At 42.6% G+C, this 24,471-nt stretch overlaps 1 protein-coding gene across 2 annotated transcripts; it reads left to right on the forward strand.

Annotated features, from left to right (window-relative positions):
• Positions 1-524: 524 nt before the first annotated feature.
• Positions 525-24,208, forward strand: SF3A3 (splicing factor 3a subunit 3). 2 transcript variants are annotated; one of them, XM_081057555.1, is made up of 17 exons: positions 525-872; positions 1,157-1,204; positions 2,461-2,513; positions 2,619-2,724; positions 5,154-5,226; positions 5,602-5,693; positions 6,616-6,698; positions 7,396-7,534; positions 8,056-8,124; positions 8,559-8,626; positions 8,790-8,897; positions 9,698-9,767; positions 11,746-11,910; positions 12,004-12,114; positions 13,258-13,348; positions 20,106-20,161; positions 21,365-24,208. In XM_081057555.1, exons 1-17 carry the CDS (start codon positions 777-779, stop codon positions 21,440-21,442), a joined length of 1,506 nt encoding a protein of 501 aa, XP_080913681.1. In that variant the 5' UTR covers positions 525-776; the 3' UTR covers positions 21,443-24,208. The 2 variants fall into 2 exon arrangements, with proteins under 2 accessions (XP_080913681.1, XP_080913682.1); XM_081057556.1 differs by lacking the exon at positions 13,258-13,348 and having other exon boundaries at positions 702-872; positions 21,365-21,671.
• The last annotated feature ends 263 nt before the right edge of the window (positions 24,209-24,471 follow it).

Raw genomic sequence — 24,471 nt, forward strand, 5'->3', positions numbered from 1 at the left:
GCTGAGTTATTGCTGCCCAGCAAAAGTTCCTAGATTCCCTTGCTCCTGTGGTCCTTGACAACTGCATAGCCCTTGATTACTTGCTGACCAAGACGGGTCTGAAAAAGAGGATTCCGCTGGTATTTCAAAGGTATGTTAACCTAGATGCACAAGAAGAATGGACAGGATTTGCTTGAACCTTTTACCGATGCTAAAAAAGTTACGTTGCCTGGGGCCTGACCTACCCAGTTAGGAATTTATGATCAGATCACCCTTTGAGGTTACCTTCTGTCACTGGACTTGTTAGTTTTATTACAGAATCCCCTTTCGTCCACAAAAGAAACACCTCAAAACCACCATCATCCCCATTTTACTGACAAGGGCACTGAGGTCTAGAGAAAGGGAAAACATTGTCAGAAGTCACAGTGAGAGCTAGGGACTCAAGTTCCGGTCCGCTAACCCCCATCCATGCTCCTCAGCTACTCCCCGGGAAGCCCCAGGAAGCGGCCGAGTCGGGTTCCCGGATTTCTGTCCGCTCCCTGGAGGTCGGTGCCTGCAAACCCAGCGGCGTCACGGCCCCACACCCTGGGCCAGCAGGGGGCACTGCGGCCATCTCGAGTGGCACAGACTGCATCGCCTAGCGGTGCTCACTGTCCCTCCACTCACGGAGGCACTTCCGGCGCCGCGGAACTTTGGTGCCGGCGGACGCGCTGCGCGGGGACGCAGGCGCGCACGGCGGCAGGAGTCGCTTCCGGCCTTGTCGGTGGTCTGAATTGAGTTGTGGCGGCGTCGGGAAGATGGAGACAATTCTGGAGCAGCAGCGGCGCTATCATGAGGAGAAGGAACGGCTCATGGACGTCATGGCCAAAGAGATGCTCACTAAGAAGTCCACGGTGAGTGGGGCCGGGCAGGGGCTCCATGTGCGCTGGGCCCCGTCCTCGTGTGTAAGCTCTCGGAGCTGCCTTCGATCCTCAGACCCGCCCCGCGCCCTCCCCCGCCCCCCGCCGCCTCCTGGGCCTCCCTGTCCGGTCTTGGCGACCTCCTCCGATGGCCGGCGGCCCTAGGCCTCTCTGCTGTAGCCGCTGAGACCCGCGCGGGTGAGCGGCGCCTTCGGGCGGCCCGGCCGACTCCAAGGCTCCGACTAACGGCGTCCGTGTCACCGTTTGCCTTCCTTCAGCTCCGGGACCAGATCAATTCTGACCACCGCACGCGGGCCATGCAAGATGTGAGTGCGTCGCTGTCCTCTCCTCTTCGGGTCGGGATGAGCTGAGAAAGAGAAGGAAGGCGAGGTGGGGGGGGGGGGGCTCCCGAGCCCTGGTCAAAACTAACAAGATTGGGCAGCCCCGGGGCGTGTGTCCAGGCGGCTGCCACGCCTGAAGATGCTGAGCTGCCCTCCCCACTCACCTGAAGGGGGAATCCTTCTCGTTCTGAATAACTCCGACAGGCGCCCCTTGCAGCATCCTGTCCCATGAATGTGCGAAGCAGGGTTAGTTACAGGGAGTCCGTGACTGGCACAGAAGGTACGGTCTTTGCCTACGTGGCGCGGTTTGCTTAGGAATAGTGTGATTGCTTTCAGAAAACTAAGCAAAACCAAAGTGCTGGTGTTCATGACAGCTGCGTGATCGGGAGGTGGAGGTTCATTAGACCATGCTCTCTACTCGTGCACACGTTTGACATTTGTTTAGAAAGGAGTAGAACACCCCTCGTCAGAGTTCCTGACTGGTAGGAGCTAGTTAGTGTTACAAGCCTCTAGCTCCGTAGCCAAATTTCAAAATACTCGGAAAACAGTTCGTTGTTCGTTCGTTTGCTTGTGTTGGTATTACGTGGCAATATCTGACTTGATCTCATCTGGCAGCAAAACCTGACCTGAAGAGATGACAGAGGCTTTTCAGGGTCTTTATCCCACTTGGTAGATGATGCGTGGGTTTCACTGCAGAACTATTACTATTTGTTCCAGATTCCACTAGGGATTTTGCATAATATATAGTATCTTTCTGAACCTGAAAATTCCAAATTCTGAAACCAATCTGTCCCAGAAGTTTTGGAGAAGGCACTATCTATCTGTTCCATCCTGAATTAGAATGCAAAGGAGGCCGTGTGATGTTTTATTTAGCCTGTACACTCCTCAGTCAAGCTTTTTGAAGTAGTGAAAAATCATCTTGGACTACCCTTTTATCTTTGAAGGTCTTAGGCGGGAACTGCTGCTTAACCTATGGCTCTCTTTTATGACTGTTCTAGGGAAAATTAAGTATCAGTTAAATATCAGCATGGAAATACAGGGACTCTGCCACCCCTCAAATTACATCACTTAGGTAGTCTTCAAATCTTTAAAAACTCACCAGGAAGCAGTGCTATCTATTAAAATTACTTAATACCACATTGCCCATGGTTTTCCTGGACTTTGATTAGAGGGCCCTTGTTGGTTGCTTAGCTCTGTAGTACAGACTGTTTCATTCTCATGGGTTTGTGTTTGCCTTTCAGAGGTATATGGAAGTCAGTGGGAACCTGAGGGATTTATATGACGATAAGGATGGGTAAGTGACAGTCATGGCCAGACCAGGAGTTAATGCTTCTGAGGAGCCATGGTGAAAGAACTGATTTTATGCTTTATGTTCTTTGGATTTTTCCTGAAATTGCAGGTTACGAAAAGAGGAGCTCAATGCCATTTCAGGACCCAATGAGTTTGCTGAATTCTATAACAGACTCAAGCAAATAAAGGAATTCCACCGGAAGCACCCAAATGAGGTATGACCTCAAAAAACATTTTCTCCGAACCTGCCTAAGAGCCTACTAAAGGAAAGGCTTAAGGAAAAGGGAACTAAATCAAGAGACTCGTTTGTTTTTGTTAAAGGAGGGTACAGCTCACAGTGGCCCATGTGGGGATCGAACCGGCAACCTTGGTGGTATTAGCACCACGCTCTAACCAACTGAGCTAACCGCTCACCCCAAAAGACTCATTTAAAAAAATAATAATAAAATTATAAAAAAGAAAAAAATGGAGATGTGCCACTCACATGTCCCTTCAAAAAAGAACTTGCTATTTAGCTGCAAGGAGCGTAGTTAGTCACCATCTTACAACTCCAGTTCTTTGAAGATCCCCCTCAGATTTAAGCCAAAGCCCATTCTCTTTCTGGGCAGCCCCAAACCAGTAACCAAGCACCATGAGGGCACTATAGCCTGGCTATTTCTACCCAGTGTGAGACTCTTCTTATGAATATCTTTGCTCCAGAGCTCCCCATTGGGATGGTCAAGGTGTTGTCCTATCTGTATTGTGGTCCAGGCTCTCCCTGCCTCATCCTCCTCTCTGTTTTATCTTTCATGGGGGTTATGCACACACACACAGCCCCCCACCCCCAATAAACTGCTTGTGCTCCTAACTGTCTTGAAATCTGATACCTAGAGGATCCAACTAACACAAAGAGGCTTTACTCACTCCCAGTGATCATTACATCTTCAAGATTCAGCCCAGAGGCCAACTCTCATGAAATATCTTTCCTAGTCTTACTGCCCGCAATTAATCGTTCCTTTCTTTATGATCCTATCATATCTTATGACAATGAGTGCCCCACGATGTTAAAAGATTATAAGGAGCAGGGATTGTGTCTCAATTATCTAGAATCCATTAAGCATCTTGCACAGCTAACCAAAGGAATTTGCAGCCAGGCGGTGGGAGGGTACAAGTCGCGGCTATAGGAGAAGTGGACAGGGATGGGTCAACAATTACTCCGAGTTTTCATGACTGTGTAATTGGAAAATGGTTTATTCCCTTGGTAGAAATAAGGAAGAAAGAGATAATCCATCTGCAGTGGAAGTTGAATTTTCATATGTGTAGATTCTCAGGTGCTGTTGTATCTAGGTAGAGTGTCCCCTGAGCAGTTGAAATTAGGTGACTAGGGCTCAGGCAAGAGGTAAAGGCTCATGATTTAGATTTGAGAATTATCACCAGCCAACATGGATTCTATGGTTGAAGCCATGAATCATAGAGTTGCGGGAGAGATACAGTGTGAAGGGAGATTGTTAGAGCTTCTCTTGTGTCTTGGGGCACACGCACAATAATGTACTTGACTGAAAAGGAGCCTGGGAAGACTTCCGTCACAGAGGTCAAATGACAGCTCCGGGTAGTGTTATCTTACTGATGCGAAGCAAAAGAGTTTCAGAAAGGAAGTCACTGGTATCAGCTGTTGTTGACTGATAACTGCCAGAATTGTTGCTCCATTGAGGTATTGGGAATGAAAATCTGCTCGTGGGTAAAAGTGGGTAATGGGGAAATAGTAGTATGGAGTGTGGAACATGCATTTGAAAGACTGGCAGAAAATAGGAGAAACAGGAGGATCAGAGAAGGTAGGGAAAATGTACACATTTAAAGGAGTAGATGGAAAAAGGAGGAGACTTAAAATACCCGAAAGGAGAGGCTATTTATTGAAGTTAGTGAAGGTAGATGAAAGTATTCTCACACACCTACATATGTCTCCCACCTCCACCTCCTTGGATGGTAACGTGTAGTCTTTTGCTAACCAAGGGAGAAGCCATGAGTACCATTCCAGTGTCTTAACTACATTCCAGCCCTCGTAGAAAGGTGATGAGTAAATGGTTATATAAGTAATTGGAAAGATACACTAAGTGGAAAAACATGTTTGGTTATGTGAAAAACAAAATAACTTTGTTTCCGCTAGTGTGTGCTTGTATAAAAGACATATATTTAAATACATAGAGCAGTGGCTTCCAGGTATTGCTGCATGTTTGAATCACCTGGGGATCTTTAAAAAGTACTGATACCTGCACCCCTTCCGATTTAATTAGTATCAGGATTTTTTTAACACTCTTTTACGTGATTCAAATGTACAGCAAAAGTGTAAGAATGGCTGACATAAAAAAAAAAAGGTCTGTTAACAGTGGTTACCTATTTGCAGGAGAATTAATAAAGGGACTTTCATTTTTCATTTTGTCTTTTTGTGTTGAGTTTTTGTAAGCATGTTTTAGTTTAGCAGTTTTCAGTCAAGCAATACAAAAAAAGGAAAAGAAAAAAAAGCAAGGTAATTGGAGAACAGGAGGAGGCTCCTAAAGAAAAATCTAGGCTAAATAAAGCATCAGAAGTCTAACTTGATGTACAGCTCATTTCTGTGATATTGCAACTTTTATGTTGAAAAAATCCACCTGAGCTTTTTTCCCATCAGATCTGTGTGCCAATGTCGGTGGAATTTGAGGAACTTCTGAAGGCTCGAGAGAATCCAAGTGAAGAGGCACAAAGTAAGCGGAGTTTAACATTTCAATCCAGCACTAGCAGGAGTGGAAGTTAATGACAGAGCTCAATTTGCCCTCAGAGTCCTAGAAAATGGCTCCAGAGAAATTTCTAGCCAGGATCTCTTACTGATTTTCTTTTTGCTGGTTTCTGGGCTAGACTGACCTGCTAAAATGGCCTTGGACAAAATTTTCGATTTTTGTGCTAGCCTAGCTCAAATTCACTAGCCTGGAATGCTGAGATCTATTCCCTCTGGGAGCAGAGGGAGGACACGTGGGTGAAGGGATGCTTCACGAGACAAAGAACTAGCAGTCCATTCGAAAAGCCAAGTCCAAGATAGTGGTCTTTAATATCTGAATCAATGGTATCTTGGATTCCTGCAGATTTGGTGGAGTTCACAGATGAAGAGGGATATGGTCGTTACCTCGATCTCCATGACTGTTACCTCAAATACATTAACCTGAAGGCCTCTGAGGTAAGACCCAGAAGAGGTTAGAGTGGTTCTGATTCTCGGGGTGAGTCAGGACACTGGGCCGAGGTTACTAGACATAAAGGTATTAGAGTGTCTTCCTTGTGTCTTGTAACTTGTGTAAGTATTAAAGAGGTGATGTGCTCTTCTTACTTAGAAGGAAACAGTATTCAAAGTGAAAGTCTGGTTTCTACAGTGTATACTGTAAACATTTTAGTAATACATTTTATTAAGCATATTTTGCTTTCGTAAAAATAAAATTTAAAAACAAATACATATCAAGCTTCTGAGTTAGGCACACGTAGTACTAGGTACATGGACACAAACAATCTCACCAGCAAAGGGCTAAAGTCTTTCTTAAAATAAATTAAAAAATAAATTCCCACAAGAGATGAGATTTAATGTGACAATCTCAGAAAGGTCGCAAGAAGTCCATGATTAAGTTCCTCTTGGGGTTGTGAGGAAATGTCCCAATAATTCAGCGACTAAACTTTAAGCTTCATGAGGGCAGGTCCCATGTCTGTCTTGTTCTCGTCTGTATCTACATACCTGGTCCAGAGATGCTCAGTAAGTAATTGAATGAGTGAACAAATGGCACCTTCCAGGACCTTATTTTAGGATATAGTGGGTGTCCAAGTCTTTAACCAAGTGCCTGGCATGTAAATGTTTGACAAACATTTCTTTTAGTTTACTGTTTATTAACTTGATCTTTGTTTTACAGAGCTAATTGTGGGTCTGATATCTCCTGCCCCATATCCCCCCACCCAGTTAGCGTAGGAATTACGTGATGGAAAAGAAAGACTGAAATGAGCTGGGCCTTGTTATTTTGTTAGGCAATTCTCAATTTTGGTCTCATGTACGGGAGATTGTGTTATAACTTGGTGGGAACACCTAACTGAAGCTCTTGTCATGTCTTTTCTCTTTCTAGAAGCTGGATTATATCACATACCTGTCCATCTTTGACCAGTTATTTGACATTCCAAAAGAAAGGAAAAATGCAGAGTACAAGAGGTGAGCATTACTTCTAAGCCTCTACTGGATTTGATTAGAAGATTATTTCATGTGAAGGTTTGAGGGCAGAGTTCTGAATTTTCTCGCCCAAGAAGCATTCATGAATGACTGCCGGCTTTATTGGAAGTTAGGAATTTTGAATGACATGGTTTGAAAACATTTATAATACTCTAACTCTGGAAGAATGTGTGTCTATAAGCGCATCTGCGATCTTATAGCCATACTGTTCTCAATTTTGTCTCGTTGTAGAAGGAAGTCTCCTATCCAGGGACCTCTGTGTCTTTGGAGTTTAACAGGAAAAAATTAAACTTTTTCAGATTATGACTGAAGTGAGGTGCCTGGGTCCGATGTATAGATGTTAAGTTTTGTGTGTGTTACTACACCCCTGGTTAGTGATAAAATAAAATTTTGTTTTTATCTGAAATAAATAATTACATTTTCTTTTTACCTGAACTCTTTCTATGTATGAGTTAGGACTTTAGTATTTGTAATGTTATAAGGATGAAAGAAGATGGGAAAGGTCGAAATCAAGATGGCATGTTAGGGAAAAAATCAATTGTAAGCTCATTTTAAAAAGTAGTTGTGTTACTTTTAAAAACTAATATCACTAGAATTGTAAGTATTGTTTATAGCACATAGCAATATATCAAGAATAGAAACCGCTTTTGCTTTCTCTATATTGCTTATTCCTCTGTAGATACCTGGAGATGCTGCTTGAGTACCTTCAGGATTACACAGATAGAGTGAAACCCCTCCAAGATCAGAATGAACTTTTTGGGAAGATTCAAAATGAATTTGAGAAGAAATGGGAGAATGGTACCTTTCCGGGATGGCCGGTGAGATTCAGTGGGGGTGTGGGTGGAGGACAAGCCAGGGAACTGAAGTAACGGTTTTACTTGTATCTTGAGCCTCTGCTTTAGGGCATTAGATGATGATCCCCCGGGATCAGTTGTCGCCGTGAGGAGTTAGGAGTTCCCTGCACAGTATACTAGGTTTTCTCTTTGGAACAAGATTTGTCAGGGCCTACTTGCCATTGGCTGCGCCCAGGATTTTCACCAACCATGTCTTTACTGCTATGTAGTTCCTACTGAGCAAAAACTGATGAAATTATGTGCTACAAATCCTGAGGATGAACTTGAGTTTTCCTGAACTCCCAGGGAGAGAATGGACCATCTGTTGTTTTTTGGTTTTGTTTTTTGGTTTTGTTTTTTTTTTTAGCTCTGCTCTTATAGGAATTTGATTCTTATTCATACGTGTATATAAGAACAGGGCCAACTAGCACCTGGTAATTTGGATGGCTCTCTTGTCTTCATTCTAAACCTGGATCTTAATAAATACGTATTGTTCTTCTTGCCAGAAAGAGACAAGCAGTGCCCTCACCCATGCTGGAGCCCACCTTGACCTCTCTGCTTTCTCCTCGTGGGAGGTATGTTTTATTTAGCCACTCTACTGGTCTTGCCTGTTCACTCCTCAGGGACCACTCAATTTCCTGTTTTCATTGCCTTGGACTTATTATATAGCACCAGTTCCCGGGACCAGGCATCTACAGAGAATGTGAAAAGATAAAAAGGAAAATAAAAAAACTTATCCACTCACTTTAAAAATTGTAAAATAATGATTCTAACTATATCAAGCTGTGGTGGAGTTGTGGAACACGACTGGTAGGGTTATAAATAAACTTGACCACAGAGTCAGGCCGTTGGAGAGTTTGAGCTTACTGCTAGGACACTGAATATGGAATGTGTGTGGTGTTGCCACAACTTCAGGAATACCCACACACCAGCCTGCAAAGACCTAAGTTTGAGCATTTGTTTCTCAAAATCTTTGTACATGAAATTATAACTTCTCTTTTTTATACAGGAGTTGGCATCCCTGGGTCTGGACAGATTAAAATCTGCACTCTTAGCTTTAGGCCTGAAGTGTGGTGGGTAAGAGACTGATTTTTCTATCATAACTGTCTCGTTTACTGTGTGTTGGCACAATCTTCTCCATGGCTCTGATACCACTCTTTCTGTCATCCCCGACTGCAAAAATAAGCACGTCTGTAGGGTACAGCGATCCTGAAATCTTTTGCCCCTCCTGTCTCCTTAGGACCCTGGAAGAGCGAGCCCAGAGGCTCTTCAGCACTAAAGGAAAGTCCTTGGAATCACTTGACACCTCCTTATTTGCCAAAAATCCCAAGTCAAAGGGCACCAAACGGTGAGTGGCTGAGGTTGCGCCACCTCTTAACAGCGTTTAAATGTTATTCCCATGGAGACTTTTTATCACAACAGATTTTAAAGCCTGTTTTATCACCATGATTGATCCATAGAGATCCAGCCTGCTCTTTTTCTCTGCTCATGGCAGAGAGTGCTGTCATTGTTATTAGAAACCAAGGACACTGTATACGCAGGTGACTGAGAATGGGTGAAGTTTGTAATATTAAAACTGCCCTAGGTACCCTTTGTTACCTTAATAGCTTATGGAGGCTGAATAGGTTCAAAAAATATTTTCCGAAGTTTATTTTTCCTAATGACAGTTGGATCTATTCTTCAGCCACGTGCTTGTACCGGGTATTTTTTCTAATTTTCTCAACAACCCTGAAAAGTAGTTGTTACCCTAATTTTTAACAGATAAGGACTCAGAAAAGTTACGGAATGTGTCTACTTTTCCCAGTTACGAAGTAGCAGGGTCAGGATTCGGGCCCAAGTCTGCCTGTTCCAGAGCTCGCTCTTCTGTACCACGTTGCCTTTGTAGATATAATGATGGACATTTGATTATCTGAATATGTCTTTTACCTTCTAGAATGAGGTCTAAGAGGAAGCTTCCATGTATTCCAGGAAATAACCTCGGTATTTGTATGAGCGAGTCGAGCTGAGCAGGGCAGTTGCTTTCACAGCATGATGTTTCTCGTGTGCTTGTAATTTTTAACACACTCATGGAATCAATGTTCTCAGACACAGGGAGCAAGGCACTGGGTAAAAGAACCCTTGAGTGATACGTTTGTTTCTTGTTCTCAGAGACACTGAGAGGAACAAAGACATTGCTTTCCTGGAAGCCCAGATCTACGAATATGTAGAGATTCTTGGGGTGAGTAACTGACTGCCGAGGGCTACAAATGCTACAGAGTATGGGAGTAAGAGAAATACGAACTCATGAAATATTTTTTTCAGATTGAAAGAGGAAGGGTAGGTATTAAACTAGTTCAGCAGAAAATAGAGTTCTCTCAGGGTCCTTGGCCCTTCAGTGAGGTCCTGTTCTGTTGTTTGGTATCTGTTCTTAGGTTATATTCCCAAGTTCGCCCAGGTCCCATGAGGCTAGCGGAAAGAATACTCTCCTCGATATAGTAGCCAGAATGGTACAGGTTCTTTGAGCTCAAGGGGTAACCCAAGAAGCAGACACTCAAAAGACAAGAGAGAGGCTATGCACAGCAGCTTTTCGGGTGTGACTTACTGTGAAAAGACATTACTTACGTAGTCACAGGATTGTGAGAAACTATCTTAGCCCTAACATTTTAGGGCTAAAGTGTTAGTGGATCAAAGCTGGCTGTGAGCTGCACCTTCAATAGTCTTTCAAGAAGGAGCTGGAAAGTTGGTTGGGGGTTGAAAAAGGCCTAGCCTGACCAGGATGCTAATCTCAGAGAGAAAGTAGGGAGAGGAATAGGAGGAAAATAGCTCTCTTTCAGGGAAGAGAAGGTAGAGGAAAGGGCAGCACTCATCCAGAGAAGATGGCCAGTGCCTCTGGGCGTTTTGCAGTAGACCAGCCTTTCTGATAGTGTCTTCTTTATGCAATTGTCAGCTGCTCTCCGAGCCATTCCCTTTACATGTTCTCAGACAGTGTTCTGAGTGGGTGGTTCCGGCTCAGATAGCTTATTTATGTGTCTTCGTGAATTGGTATGGATGTTTTTATTCTGCCCTGGTTTGAGGACCACACATATAAATCTGGTTGCCTGTTGGTTTCCTCTACAGCTGCTTTCAATAAAAGGAGACTAGCCAGACATTGGACATTGGAGACACTTGTAGTTCTCCACAGTGAACTTGGGCTTTGCTAATGTGGGCAACAGTCTGAGTCGCCAGTCCTCTAAAGATGACTGGGAAGCTAATTTGTGTCCTTGACAATAAGGTGTCAAGGACACACTTTCCACTTTCTCCCTCCTTTGAGAGCATTTTGCTTTCCCTGCCAGAAGGTGGCACCATTCTCTTTGGCATTCCAGCCAAAATGGTTTCCAGAAGTTGTTCTCATTATGTACTGATACGGTTTTTATCATTTCACCCTTTACTGATATTTTTGGTTTCCAGACATCGTGCTGAATCTTTGGATACAGTAATGAATGTGACATAGTCTTCTGCCCTTGCAAACCCACTTTGTGGTTGGGAGAGACAAATGTGTGAAATGTGATACATGCTGTAAGACACTGAGATTGAGTTTCTAAGTAGAAAGAGGGAGAAAAATGTTTCAGGTAGAGAAAATGGCAAGCATGAAGGTAAAATATGAGAGGAAATTAGATATTCCAGAAATAATGAGAAGCTCAGTGTGTATGGAGTGTGCCTTGTAAGGGAGTGGTCAGAGAAAGTTTTGGTGAGTTATGTTGGAAATTTGGACTTCATCCTTTGAACAGCAGAAATCCAATAGAAGTTCTTTATGCAGAGTATACCATTTAGATTGGTTTTCTAAAGCAGGTGAATCTCGGAACAAAGTGGCAGCTGGAGTGGAGTGAGAAAAGACTCAGGGAAAGCTAGAAGGTTCTCATCTTGATGACGGCAGTAACAGTGGGAAGGAGAAGAAAGGACATTCAGGAAATATTTTAGAGACTTTGTTCTCTGGTGTTCTGTGATAGTCTGGCCTCAGATGAGTAATTTAGACAAGTGACATAAAACCTTTGATCCTTTGGGATCAGGGAAGGCCTGCTGATAGTTCTGACATAAAGTCAGACTTTCCCTTTATTCTACAAGAAAGAAAACCTTATCCTTAGAAGTGAGAGGTCAGCCAGGGTTGTAGGAAAACAGGAATTGTCCCTTCATGTTTTGCACTACTTTTCTCTGACTTTGCATTTATGGACTTGACTTAGGAACAGCGACATCTCACCCATGAAAATGTACAACGCAAACAGGCAAGGACAGGAGAAGAGCGAGAGGAGGAGGAGGAAGAGCAGATCAGTGAGAGTGAAAGTGAAGATGAAGAGAACGAGATCATTTACAACCCCAAAAACCTGCCACTTGGCTGGGATGGCAAAGTAAGTGCCAGCACTACCATCTTTCTCCCCATTTCCCATTTTGGAAGCAGACGCCGACACTCCTAATGCTATTTCTTTTCTGGTTTCTTTTAGCCCATTCCATACTGGTTGTATAAGCTTCATGGCCTAAATATCAACTACAACTGTGAGATTTGTGGAAACTACACCTACCGAGGTCCCAAGGCCTTCCAGCGGCACTTTGCTGTAAGGAATTCAGAGCCATTTCTCCTGAAAATTGAAGTATAAAACATGAGTCTTTGAGGGAAGAGGCTAGGAGCAGCCTGAGAAGATTGCTAGTGTCCAGAGCTTAAGAGAATCAGAGAAGGAGTGAGTCTAAAGCACACAAGCACACAGCATTTGGCCTCTCGTACCGGGGCAAGCCTGGGTTAACACCCGAGACACTTTCTGAAGGCATTCTTCCACTCTGTTTGAACCTCATTTTGGTCTTACCTTGCTTGTTGTCATTCTTTTCTATTTTTGTCTTTCTGCCAGCATGTTAGACCAGTCTTTGACTCCTTGGTCATTTGTCCCATTACCAGTACTCAGGGCCAAGGAAGGGGCTGACTGCCTCTTTGGGTTTTAAATTGGTCTTTGCCTCTTTGAAAAAAGAAACTAAAGGGATGGCATTTATCAAGTTATTCTTGAGACAAGAAATTATGTAGGTGGTACTCCAGTAAGTGGATTCACCCTTCAGTTCTTAGTACTTGGAGGGAAATTTTACACAATAGGAAAGACTTGCTAGACCAAGGATGGCGAATTTGTATGAACTTCCTCCTTCCCTCAGATATAGTTATTACTAATTGATCCTGGGTCTTTTCTGCTAAGCTCCTAAGTAGTCTCTGAATGTATCTCAACATCACTTAGAATGAATTAGAACTGGCATCCAAGATAAAGCCCACGCCATGGGCCATCCCTGAGCCCAAACTGTCATTACATCAGCCTCTCCCTGCTCTCTTTCACATCCTTGCTTATACCTGATAAACAGTCTCCTTTATTTACAGAGAGGGCACTGACCTGCCACCAGTAACCCTTTCTCCTGCTGATGGTGGGAGTTGCGTGGGTGAGAACTGGTTAGTTTGAGTTGTGGTGTTTTTCTGTGGTCTTGACACAGGTTTTGTCTGAAAGAGTACTAGATCTAGGATCCAGGTTTTATAAACCAGCCCAGTGAGGCAAACAGTGCAATGCTGCCTCGAAATATCTGCCTTGTCAGTCACAGCCACAAAAGAAATGTTGCTTTTAGGTGGAGTCTTTTGCAGAGGGTCAGGTTAGGTTTATGAGGAGAATGGAGTTAGCGCTCTGTGTTCAGCTGTTGCCATTTGACATTGTCCCTTTGCTGCTTTCTTTTAGGAATGGCGTCATGCTCATGGCATGAGGTGTTTGGGCATCCCAAACACTGCCCACTTTGCTAATGTGACTCAGATTGAAGATGCTGTCTCCTGTAAGTAAGCTGTTTGTTGTTCCCGAGGCCAGATCAGGTGGCCACTCCTACAAGTCACTGTCCCAATACCCTGGTGTATTCAGGCCTAAGGGCAGCGGGTTGCGGATATGTAAACGCTACACAGTCATACAGTTACTGGATTCCTGAGGAGCATGAGCTAGCTGTACTGATTGTTTCCCCCTTGAGAAGAGCCCTAGGCTGAGTATAAAATAGGCCTTTTAACCAGTGTCTGTGAACTCCCATGTGTGCAAGATTTTGAGTGAATGGACATCATTGTATATTTTTCTGAATTGATTTTAATATATTAAGCACCACTGATACCAAGGAAATAATATAACAGGTCTCAGTAAGCTTGTTTCTGAGGTGACAGGGCAGATACACAGAAACTCAGCAGGAAATAACTTGGAGAAAGAACGACATGAGTGCATGTCAGGGAATGTGTTGTTAAAGCGCCCAGAGACCTCAGTCAGCCTTCTGATTGTGGTAGCTTTTTCTGCCATTAGCATCTTCCTTGTAGGCCTTCTGTTTTCTTTCTAGTTTATCTCTTCTGCCTTGTTTTCACTTGCAACTGGTTAGACTGAGAAGAAAGAATTTTATCAGTCCACTTTGGTAAATTTCACGCCCTCACTCTCCAGTGTACATACCACGCTCCTCAGCTACTTGGTCAGCTAACTCCCGTAGCTCCTATCTCTGCGGCTGTTCAAATCCTCTGTGGCAGAATCAAATAAAAATGACCTTCTAAAGAGCTCCCTGATCCCTGATTAGCCCTAAGTTTTTTGTGTGCAGTCACCTTTGAGTACTGCTTGCTTTCTTGTCTTCCCTTATTAATTTAGGAGTCATGATCATACAGTTCTTCCAGTCAGAATTATAATCTGCCTTTATTGCCAGGGTACCACTTGGCCTCTTTACTTTTCATTTTTTTGCCCTTTCTGGGAAGAAATTAAAATAGTAATGAAATTTCTTAGAACCATAATGCTGTATTTTGAGTGCAATCTCATTTTTAGATATATTTTCTAGCTATATACCTACCACTAGTAAGTAGGTCACAGTTCATTTTTTGTGTGTTTTCTCATGTCCTACAGTTTGCCTGAGTTAATTCTGATACCTCAAGATTGATCTATTGATTTTATTATCATTTTAGACTTATAGTCATGCCAACTGCAAAAACAAAGGGATGTTTTTATTTATTTTATTTCATGTATTTATTTTTGTTCATGTATAGTTATCCCAAGCATTACTCGAAGTTTTATGTTTAATAGAAGCAGGTGATGGATAGGTCATCCTTGCTTGGATGCTGTTTTTAAAAGGAACGATGCTTGTGAACCTACAGTAGTTTTAAGATTGGATTGTGATTTTACTATATTCTAAAAAAGAAAGATTACGTTTTTACTACTTTTTTCAGGCAGTGGGTAAAAACAGTATTCCTGTATTACCTCATACTGGCTAATATTCTGTAATATTCTTTTGGTTTTTGAAAAAATTTATTGGGGAATTTTGGGGGTACAGTGTGTTTTTCCAGGGCGTATCAGCTCCAAGTCAAGTCATTGTCCTTTAGTTGTGGAGGGCGCAGCTCAGCTCCAAGTCCAGCTGCTGTTTTCAATCTTCAGTTGCAGGGGGCACAGCCCACCATCCCATGGGGGAATTGAACAGGCAACCTTGTTTGTTAAGAGCTCGCGCTCTAACCAGCTAAGCCATCGGCCGCCCCTCCGGAAGCTCAGCAGCAGCTCATTGTCTTCAGTCTAGTTGTGGAGGGTGCAGCTCACTGGCCCATGGGGGAATCGAACCTGTAACCCTGTTGTTCACAGTTTGCGCTCTAACCAACTGAGCCATCCAGCCGCCCCTGTAATATTCTTTTAATGCAGTTGTTTATCCTGTTAGGATTCTGTTTACAAGTTTTGTAGTTCTGTTCATAAATAAAAGATGAGCTTCATGTTTTCCTTTGAGACACTTGTCAGGTTCGGGATCAAAACCTCTTTATGACATAAAAATGGATGGGATTACATGCTACATTCTCTTCTGTCATTTGAAACAATTTATCTTTTCATAGACATTACATCTTCATACAAAGGGATCACTCTGAGAAGATTCTTTAGTTAATAACCCACATTGCATGATTTATTATGACAAAGTAGGAAACCAAGTGTTTTATTTCCACTCTGAGTTTTATTTCCTTTTTCCTCTTAATATTTAATGTGATTTTGTTTCTTTATTTCTTTAGTCGAAAACTTTCTTCTCCTTTTTGTTGATTCTTTCTCTACAGGCCTTTAGAACTAGATGTCCTGTTAGGAATCCATTGGGAGTATCCATTGCTCATGTTATATTTAGAACTTTTTGCAAGATGCTGTCTCTGATTTTTAAAAAATAATTCAGAAATTATTTAAAAGTAGTTATAATTCTGGTTGATTAAGCACCTTTTAACTGTTTTATTTATTTCTATTTTTCTTGGCCCATGTAGTGAGATACTCTGTGCATTTAGAAGATATTATATCTTTGTGTCTAAGTATGTAATCAGTGACTTGTTAAAGATTTGTGTACAACTGGAAGAAAGTGCTTTTCTCAACATGTAAGCTGATTAATCTTTACAGTGTTCAGGTCCTTAATTTCATAGTTATGTCTATTCATTTTTAATTTTGATAAGGACATGTTGACATTTTCAATTATAATTAAATTTTGTCCCTTGCATTTCTGCCAGTTTTGTATGTATTTTGTTTAGCAGTATTTGAGCCTCATAAACTCAATGTTGTACTGTACCCATATTGAACACTCCCATTTTCTTCCTGAAATTTCTTTGAGAGCGTTTTTGTTCTATTGTGATAAACATAGACCGTTGCTCCGATTATCAAAAATTTTGGCAGTAAATGTGGGCTATTTTTCACTTTAGTCATCAATATTTATCATTCTATGGGGTACTAAGCCTTTTACACTTGATCTCTTTGTATTTAACTCCTTTGCTGGAAGTTATTTTGTTTTTTGTTAGATTTCTCATTTACATGGATTATATAGTAAACTTGAATCTATTCCTTTTAGACAGGTATTTTTCTAATATTTCTAACTTTAATGTTTCAACTAAGAGTTTATTTCTGCTACCAATTTCTATTATCCATTATTAATAGATATTGTTTGGTTGAGTTATTTACAGGAGGTGATTATATCTTGATGGTCAAGCACTGTAAATTTGATACTTATTTCTGACTCTCATAATAATTCAGTAGATTCTGTGTCTTTAATCTTACTATGCTTAATATTTCTATCACTTTGTTTATAAAAAGTGGTTTTTTTCTCCTTTCAGATTCCCCTCATCTCTTGTCATGATCTTTACCCTAGGACTAGTTGATGAATTCTGTCAAAGTCTTTATGTTTTGATATGTTCTGCTTCATATCAAAGTAAATGAAGTAAATGAGTAAAGTTGGGTCAGTACCACATTCCTAATAGAGTTTCATGTGGTGGTTAAGAGAGCAGACTCTGAAGGACAACTTTTTGGTTTCAAGTCATGGCTGCACCACTTACTAGCTGAGCAAAGTCCTTCTCCTATTGCCTTGGTTTCCTTATCCATCAGATGTGGGTGGTAATAATATACCTACTTCCTAGAGTTGTCTTGGAGTTTCAATGAGATAATACAGGTAAAGTGGTACAACCATGCCTGACACAATGTAGAATGTACTCAGTGAGTAAGCATAAGCTGCTATCATCACCATCTTCACTTGGGGCCTTCTCTGCAGTCGGAGAAGTGAGATCCAAAGTCCATATATCTCTTCATTCAGTGTTCAATATTAATATTACTGGCTACCATTTATCGAGTACCTGCTCTGGTCCAGGTAAATGGGAGATGTTTTACACTCATTAAATCTTTAAAACAACCAGTGAGGTAAGATGTTCAGCCACAATTTCAGAAAAGAAAAGTTAGGTAATGTTTTTAAGGTCATGTAGCCTGTAAAAGAGTTGATCATGAAGGGTTATTCCAGAAAGAAACTTCATGCATTTTCTCATTAGCTATACAGAGATTTTTGGAAAAATTTTATATTTTTCCAGAATATTGGCAGATTCATAATTCTATTGTCCATATTATTTGCAGAATTTATCTCCTTATTCAGATGTGTAGATTAATCAGTTTCTCTCATATGCATGTTTTTATTATTGCCACTTCTTTGATTTTTTTTGTATCATTTCCACCCATCACAATTCCTTTCATATTTTTAGTTCTCTGCATAGCGTTTAGAGTTTTGCTTCTATCTCAATATCACTTTCTCTTTTTGTTTTTTTCTCCCCCACTCTCAATAGATTATTCACAGATTTACTACAAATTTATTATCACTTCCAGCTTTCTCTGTTCCCCCCAGGCATTATTCCTCCTTGTAAGTATCTTAGATTAACTCTCTGGCTTCCTTTCAAACTTTCAGTAACAGATAGATGGTTGTATACATATTGATTCCCACGAGATGATCACAGACTCTATCTCAGGCGTCTCACTAATAGTAAGCATTGATTAATTACTGAGTTTAAGTGAGTTGTATTATTCTGTGGAGTTTCTTCCATTTTTCTTCATTTACTATCAGTGGAATAATTTCTTCTTATTAAACATGGATTGTGCTTTTTTTTTTTTTTTTAAAGCATCTCACTAGATACCTTAGGGATTTTTGTTGGTAAGGAAGTGAGCCTATTAAAACTAACTCCATGCCCTCCATCCTATTTGCAAGAATATGCTTATTCAGCTGCTTCTCTCTGTGCATATACCTTCTCCATTATTTTCTGTCTTCTCTTTTAACCTCAATTGACAATGAAGGTGGCTCTAGTCCTTGCTCTGTATGACCTTTTTCAGTGTTCAGAGCCTGCCGCCACCTAGCCCGTTCATTCTCTCAATTTCTAATATGTACCTGGGATAGATGGGGTAGGCACAGCTGGGTCAGGTACTATCTGTAGTCACTCAGCTGTGTCTCCAGGAGCTGGGGACAAAAGTAGTTTCTGGTTAGATAGGACTGTCCTTCCAGAACATGTTGGGAAGACATGTTTTCTTAGAATAGAATATGCAGGGACGAAAACGTTAGCACAGCTGGATTTACTTGTTTGCTGGGTTTACTTGTTTGTCTTTGTTTTAGATCATTCTGTTGAAGTTTTTCTTGTGGAGGTTTTAGCCAGATGGGAGGGCTCAGTACTTTCATTTAAATTATAGTCTTTTTTGTTTGTTTGTTACTTAAATGAAGGATTTCACTTAGAAATTTATGTTATTCTAGTGTTCCAGACTTACAATTTTTTTTTTTTAATTGAACAAATGACAGCTAAAAAGGAGCTCTGTGGACTTGCCACCAGAAATTCCCATTTGAGTGATTGGTCATGACTGACTGTTATTTACTGGATATAAATCCACGTAATTAATAAACTAAAAGCATCAAGTTCAGACAGCACCATCTTGTTTATAATAAGCGCATAAGAGATGTAAACATTTTAATTAACTCTGGGGACATTGTTTATGAGAGCAATTGCTTTGCTAAAATCATGATATCATGTGTCTGTGGCTTTTTATTGGGTCAGCTAACTCAAAAAAAGGGGAATTCAATTAGTTTGCTGTACTTAGTCTTAGTGAATCCACGCTGTTTCCCAGAGGTGATCCTGTTCTTATCTAATGGTTTCAGGTCCCTCTGAAGAATAACATTTCTCTTAACTAGTCCACAGTTTCCTCCATCCATTTTTGTCTTAGGAAATTTATGACAATCTCCTGTATTTTAGTACCACTCTGGGTTGGATTCTTAAACAGTCTGGACAAGGACTGACAGGGCTCTGCCCTGGCACATGGTAGCACGTGATAAATTCTCCGTTCCTTGGTGATGTGCATATTAACTGGGCATGAGGCTAATTTAAAGCAATTAGCAAGGCAGGAAAAGATGATTGATTACTTGAGCACCTATACGGCAGGCACAGAGCTAAGTACTTCCGTGTATGTATTCTCATTTACTGTTCTTTACCCATCTTAGGCTTCACCTTTCTCTCTGAGGTATTTCTTCTAATCTTGTCAAGTTTAGAAATTGCTCTGCTCGATGGGAAATGTAGAAGCATATAAGAAGCAAGTAGTTGTGTCTTCCCACCTTTATCTATTCATATTTTATCATCTTTCCTCTTTCGCGGTACCCCTGTCCTTTGTTCTGAGAGTGCACCTTCCTGATACTATTCTGAGAGATTTATGTCGTACTTTCTCTGGTTTTGTGTCTGTCCTGTCTTGTGTACATGTCTGATTCCTCCCTCTGAAGCTGTGGTGGTGTCTATAGATGTCATTGAACTGTCGTAATTCTTGTTTTAAATGTCTCCACTGTTTGTTGAGCCATCTTATTTTTCAGACTCTTTGGCCACGATCTTTCACCTTTTTCCCCTCACTCTGAAGTCTTTGAAATATGCCCAACAGACTTTAAATAAACATATTTGATAATGCCTGGTATTCCCTTTCTCTTCTATAATGAACTTTAAGACAGTAAGGTCACTTTCTCCAGTAATTCCCATAGGTTGTACCACATTTACTTCTCCCTTCGAGAGTATCAGTTCTCTGTTCTAAAAGGTCTTTGGTTATATTTGATACAACTTTTCTTTTACAGCAAAGCAATAATTACAGTATATTTTGCGATGGAAGTGTAGGCAGGTGGTCCAGAACCCAAATTCCAGTTTGGGGGGAGCAAAAGATTCAAAGGCGGGCTCATCCAGGGGAACCCTAAGGCGGATGTGTGTAACACTGTACCCAGTGAGTCCTCAGTCTGCTCCTTTCTCCTCCTGCAGTGTGGGCCAAGCTGAAACTGCAGAAGGCATCAGAACGATGGCAGCCGGACACTGAGGTGGGTGTTACTGGAACGTCGGGGATAGCAACAAGTGACAGAGCTCCCTCACCACATAAAAGCGGGGTGAAAAATGGCCCCTGGTTCACTGCAGTAGCGAGTATAATGTGACAATATCTATAAATTGGCTCTTGACATGTAAGCTTAATTTATTTGTGATATTAAATATGTCAGACTTAAATCTGTGTCTTAAGACAGATTCTATTCTCCCACTGAAATTTTAAAGTGGCAAGCAGGAATACCCAATGTCTTCTCCTGCTCCGGGGATTCAAAAGCTAAGAAGTTGAGAAACCGTATCATAGATTAGATCTTCTTTGAGTATACCGTGTTTCCCGGAAAATAAGACCTTGGCAGACAATCAGCTCTAATGCGTCTTTTGGAGCAAAAATTAATATAAGTCCCGGTCTTATTTTGCTATAATATAAGACCCGGTATAACATAACATAACATATAACAACAATCAACCATCTCGTATTACTTTTTGCTCCAAAAGACACACTAGAGCTGATTGTCCGGCTCGGTCTTCTTATCGGGGAAACACAGTAGCGTCTAATGAGAGACGGTCCTCTCCTGGGGTAGGAAAGCATCCTTGTTGGTCTTGAGATAGTCATCCCAAATAGCAGATTTCAGAGATGAGGATGTGCATATGAAGTGTGGTAATAACTCTTTTTCTTTTAGTGAGTGGTTTCCAGTAACCTTTTTTTTAGCAGCAATGCTCTTTCCACACTGTAATGTAGAATTCTGATATATAAAATAGAATAAAGCAAACTGTTCTGGAAGAGGGGAAGTTTAGCCTACTCGGCCTCCCTTTCAACCTTCCTTTCTGCAGTGGCCTCTTGGGAAGACACCTACAGTTCTTGGGAACTGTTGGAAAACTGTTCTTAGGTTAGCCTTTCTCAACCAGGGTTCCTCATCTTAAACGCAAAAAAAAAAGTGATTTGAATGAACTATTTTCTCATATATCCCAAGGATGAGTCATAAGTGTACCATTCTAGATCCCTAAGAGAGAAGTTAGTTTATTCCACATAATGGATGCCTTAGGGCAGTGGGGCCTAATTTAATTCTCTTCCAGAATCCCAGTTAAGAAGGGCTGTCTTAGACGAATGCCATGGAGTCAGGCCAGAGTGGGCTCAGGGACCCAGACACTAATTCCAAACATTTCTCCCAGGAGCCATAGCTAACAGTGTACCCCTTCTCTTTTAGGAAGAGTATGAAGACTCCAGTGGGAATGTTGTGAATAAGAAGACATACGAGGATCTGAAAAGACAAGGCCTGCTGTAGTGTGCAGGAGTGTATTTCAGCTTTGGGCTTGCCCAGGCTTCCCTAAGATCGGCTTTTTCTATTTCTCCCAACCAAATGCTCCTAAAGACTCTTTGCTACTTAGTCTTATGGTCTAGCATGCATCTTGTAGAGACAAGGTATGCTGGCAGATTGCAGGGTTGAGGTGTGTTTTATCTTTGTTTTATATTAAAAACAATTCTGTCAGAAAATAAAACCAGCCCTTGTTCTGAATGTGTCTTGTTCTGAAGCCCTGGGCTGTGGACTAACTCAGTCCTTTAGTTCTTAACACATCTCTACTTTCTCATCAACTTCAGTAGCAACTAAGGTTTAATGAGCTCCTGTTAGGTTACATATGTTAGGTAAATCGGACCTAACCTCTTTCCCTACTTCCCCAAAGGAGCCTTACCCCAGGAGAAGCCCTCCCCTTCCTTGGTTGAGTCAGCCATTCATGCACATACTAGGGAAAGATGGGAAGGGTGAGCCAGGGTCTCTGCTAACAACAAAATTGTTGGCACTAAGGTTTGCCTTTTTATTTGCATAAAGACAGGAGTTGGGCCGATTAGGAAGGGGCCCGCAGCCCCGCCTCTCTCCCAGCCCCAGCAGCCTGGCCCACCGTAGAACTAGGACCAGCATTGACTTTACCAAGCGAGTCTTTAGGATCCATCCTGTCTGTCTGTCTCTTCTACAGGATCCTTCTTGACTGAGAAGTGGCTAATATTCTTGTGTCCTCCAAGCCCAGGTAGCCAGGATTTGGGTGGAGTTGAGCAGCTGCCCCAGGAGTGTCTGGTTTCCCAAATGGAAAGAACTAGGGGAGCCGAGGAGACACTGCTGTGCCCACAGGCACAGCGTCTGAAGGCCAGGGCCTGCTCCAGAACAGGGTTTCCAGAGCCCGCCTGCCCCGCAGCACTCAGACTTTGTTGGTTTGTGATACATCTACTGTAAAAACCCTGTCTCAGACTGGCCCTCTGCCTCACGCTTTCCTATTTCCTCAGTCATGTGCATGGCAGGAGGGTTTCACCAGCCCGGCCCAGTCACATCATGTTTGGTTGGTATTTTCCTCTTTCGTTCGAGCCATCCCTTGGGCAACTCCTCACGTGCTCATTTGTGCTTTGGCTCCTCCAGTTGCTTAAAATCTCAGTTGTACAAACTCTCCAGGGCCTGAGCTTCTGAAGCAGAGTGAGTGGATAATTAAACTTAATTGAGCCAAGAAACACTGATTACCAAAAACTGGCCCGAAGTGGAAAGAGACATTGCCATTTGGGAAGAGAAAGCGTTGGAAATGGGAAATATGGGAAGGAGACGTCCCTCCAGCCTTCCTGTTGGAGCAATAGCAGCATCAGGGGCCCCAAGGAAAGCAGCTGTCACATTCCTCAGCGCCCCCTCTTTAGGAGTGGGTATCCGGGACTCCAGGGTGAAGGTAGTATCCCAAGAACCTGTTTTTATTCACAGTGTGGAGGGGAGATGGGACCAGGTTCCATCACTCTTGCCCAGATGACTGCAGTCATCCTGTGAACTATGCACCAGAGCAGCCTTGGAGGAAACCTGGGGCTTCCCTGTCACAACAAAGGTTTCTTCATTCATTACCTTCATCCAAATATCTTTTTAGTGTTTCCCATATGCCAGGCACAGCTACTAGGTTGGCAAACCTTGGGAATCAGGTGGAGGTGAGATGGTGGGAGCAGAACCAGAGGTAAGGAGGCTCAGTAACAACCTCCTGGGCAGGCACGAACAGCCATGGGCCAACATGGGCTGGGCCCCAAGGGGCACAGAGCTAATTAGGTTCAGGCAAACCCGGCATCAGAAGTGGTTCTCCACAGAGGTGACTCCTCAAAGTCTGGATTCAGGGGGTCTGCTATGCGTAGAACGGGATTCCACCTGAGCCCCCTGACCAGGCTGGAGAAGGAGTGGAGGGTTGCTTTTTCTTGGTTCAGATCAGTAGTTCTTTATCTTTTTAGGATCATAGATTCCTTTGGAAATACAAAGACAACTGGATTTTTTTACCTAGGAAAACATACATGCATAGACATTTCTGCATACAATTTTAGGGGTTCATGGATCGCCAGGAGTCCATCCTTGCTTCCTGAGACTTGTAGGAGACATGGAGTCTGACCTCTGCCAGGGCACTTCCTGCGGAGAACAGGTGATTGAGCTCACTCTTCATGGAGGAAAGCTGCCCTATCAGAGAAACTGCAGGACTCTGCTGCTCCTGCCCAGGAAGGAAGCATCTGGGGAGTTGTTCCTGGGACTAACCCCCAGATGGGTGCTGCCGAACCCAGAGGCTGATCCTGGGACGAACCTTCCAAGAGCAGGAGTCCCCTTGCTCCCCACCTCTGCGAGGAAAGCGAATAAATCTGTGTCCAGCCTGAATCAGTCATCCCTTCTTCCACTTTCCTTCTGTTCCTCTGCCTGGGGTCAGCTTGTGCTAGAATGCTCTACAAAGAAAGCACCCTAAAGGTAACCAATGTGTTGGGGAAGTGAGGGACACACAAAATTCTGAGGTTTTTCTCCTCCCTCTGCATTATTATTATTATTTTATCCTTGGGATGATAACTACCTTTCCCCTCGTCCTCGAGTCCTGCCAGCATCCTCCACTCAAAGTTCTTGTGGGAATGGGCCTGTCACCTCTCTCCACACATGACCCTTTCCACCATCAGCCATACAGTTCTCCCCTTCCAGGTGGATTCTGGGAGGACACTGCCCTCCCCTCCTTCTGATCTCTTCTGAGAGCCCTCTCTACCTTCCAGATTTCTGATCTACACAAATAAGGCAAGTCCCAGGGGGATGTTGGGATGGGGTCCTTTGATCTGCCTGAGCTGGCTTTATTTTCTCCCAGCTGCAGTCTGGACATTGGCTGTGCTTTCTTTTTTTTTTGCCTGTGGCCCTGTGTATCTCCAGTGACAGGAACATCAGAGGGAATTCCCAGAGCTGACAAATGATTGGAGGGGAGGAGGGGCAGCCACCAGCTTCCGGGGGCTGCACTTGCAGCCTCCCTGACTCATGCACACAGGCTAGCTGCACTCGGTACCTGC

The sequence above is a fragment of the Rhinolophus hipposideros genome (assembly GCF_964194185.1).
Source record: "Rhinolophus hipposideros genome assembly, chromosome: 8".
NCBI lineage: Eukaryota > Metazoa > Chordata > Mammalia > Chiroptera > Rhinolophidae > Rhinolophus > Rhinolophus hipposideros.

Bases quoted from the DNA above. Each gene is read 5' to 3' on its own strand.
- SF3A3 (XM_081057555.1), top strand. From the start codon at position 777: ATGGAGACAATTCTGGAGCAGCAGCGGCGCTATCATGAGGAGAAGGAA. The intron at 1,205-2,460 runs GTGAGTGCGTCG...TTTGCCTTTCAG, and splicing joins GCACGCGGGCCATGCAAGAT to AGGTATATGGAAGTCAGTGG. The intron at 20,162-21,364 runs GTGGGTGTTACT...CTTCTCTTTTAG, and splicing joins GATGGCAGCCGGACACTGAG to GAAGAGTATGAAGACTCCAG.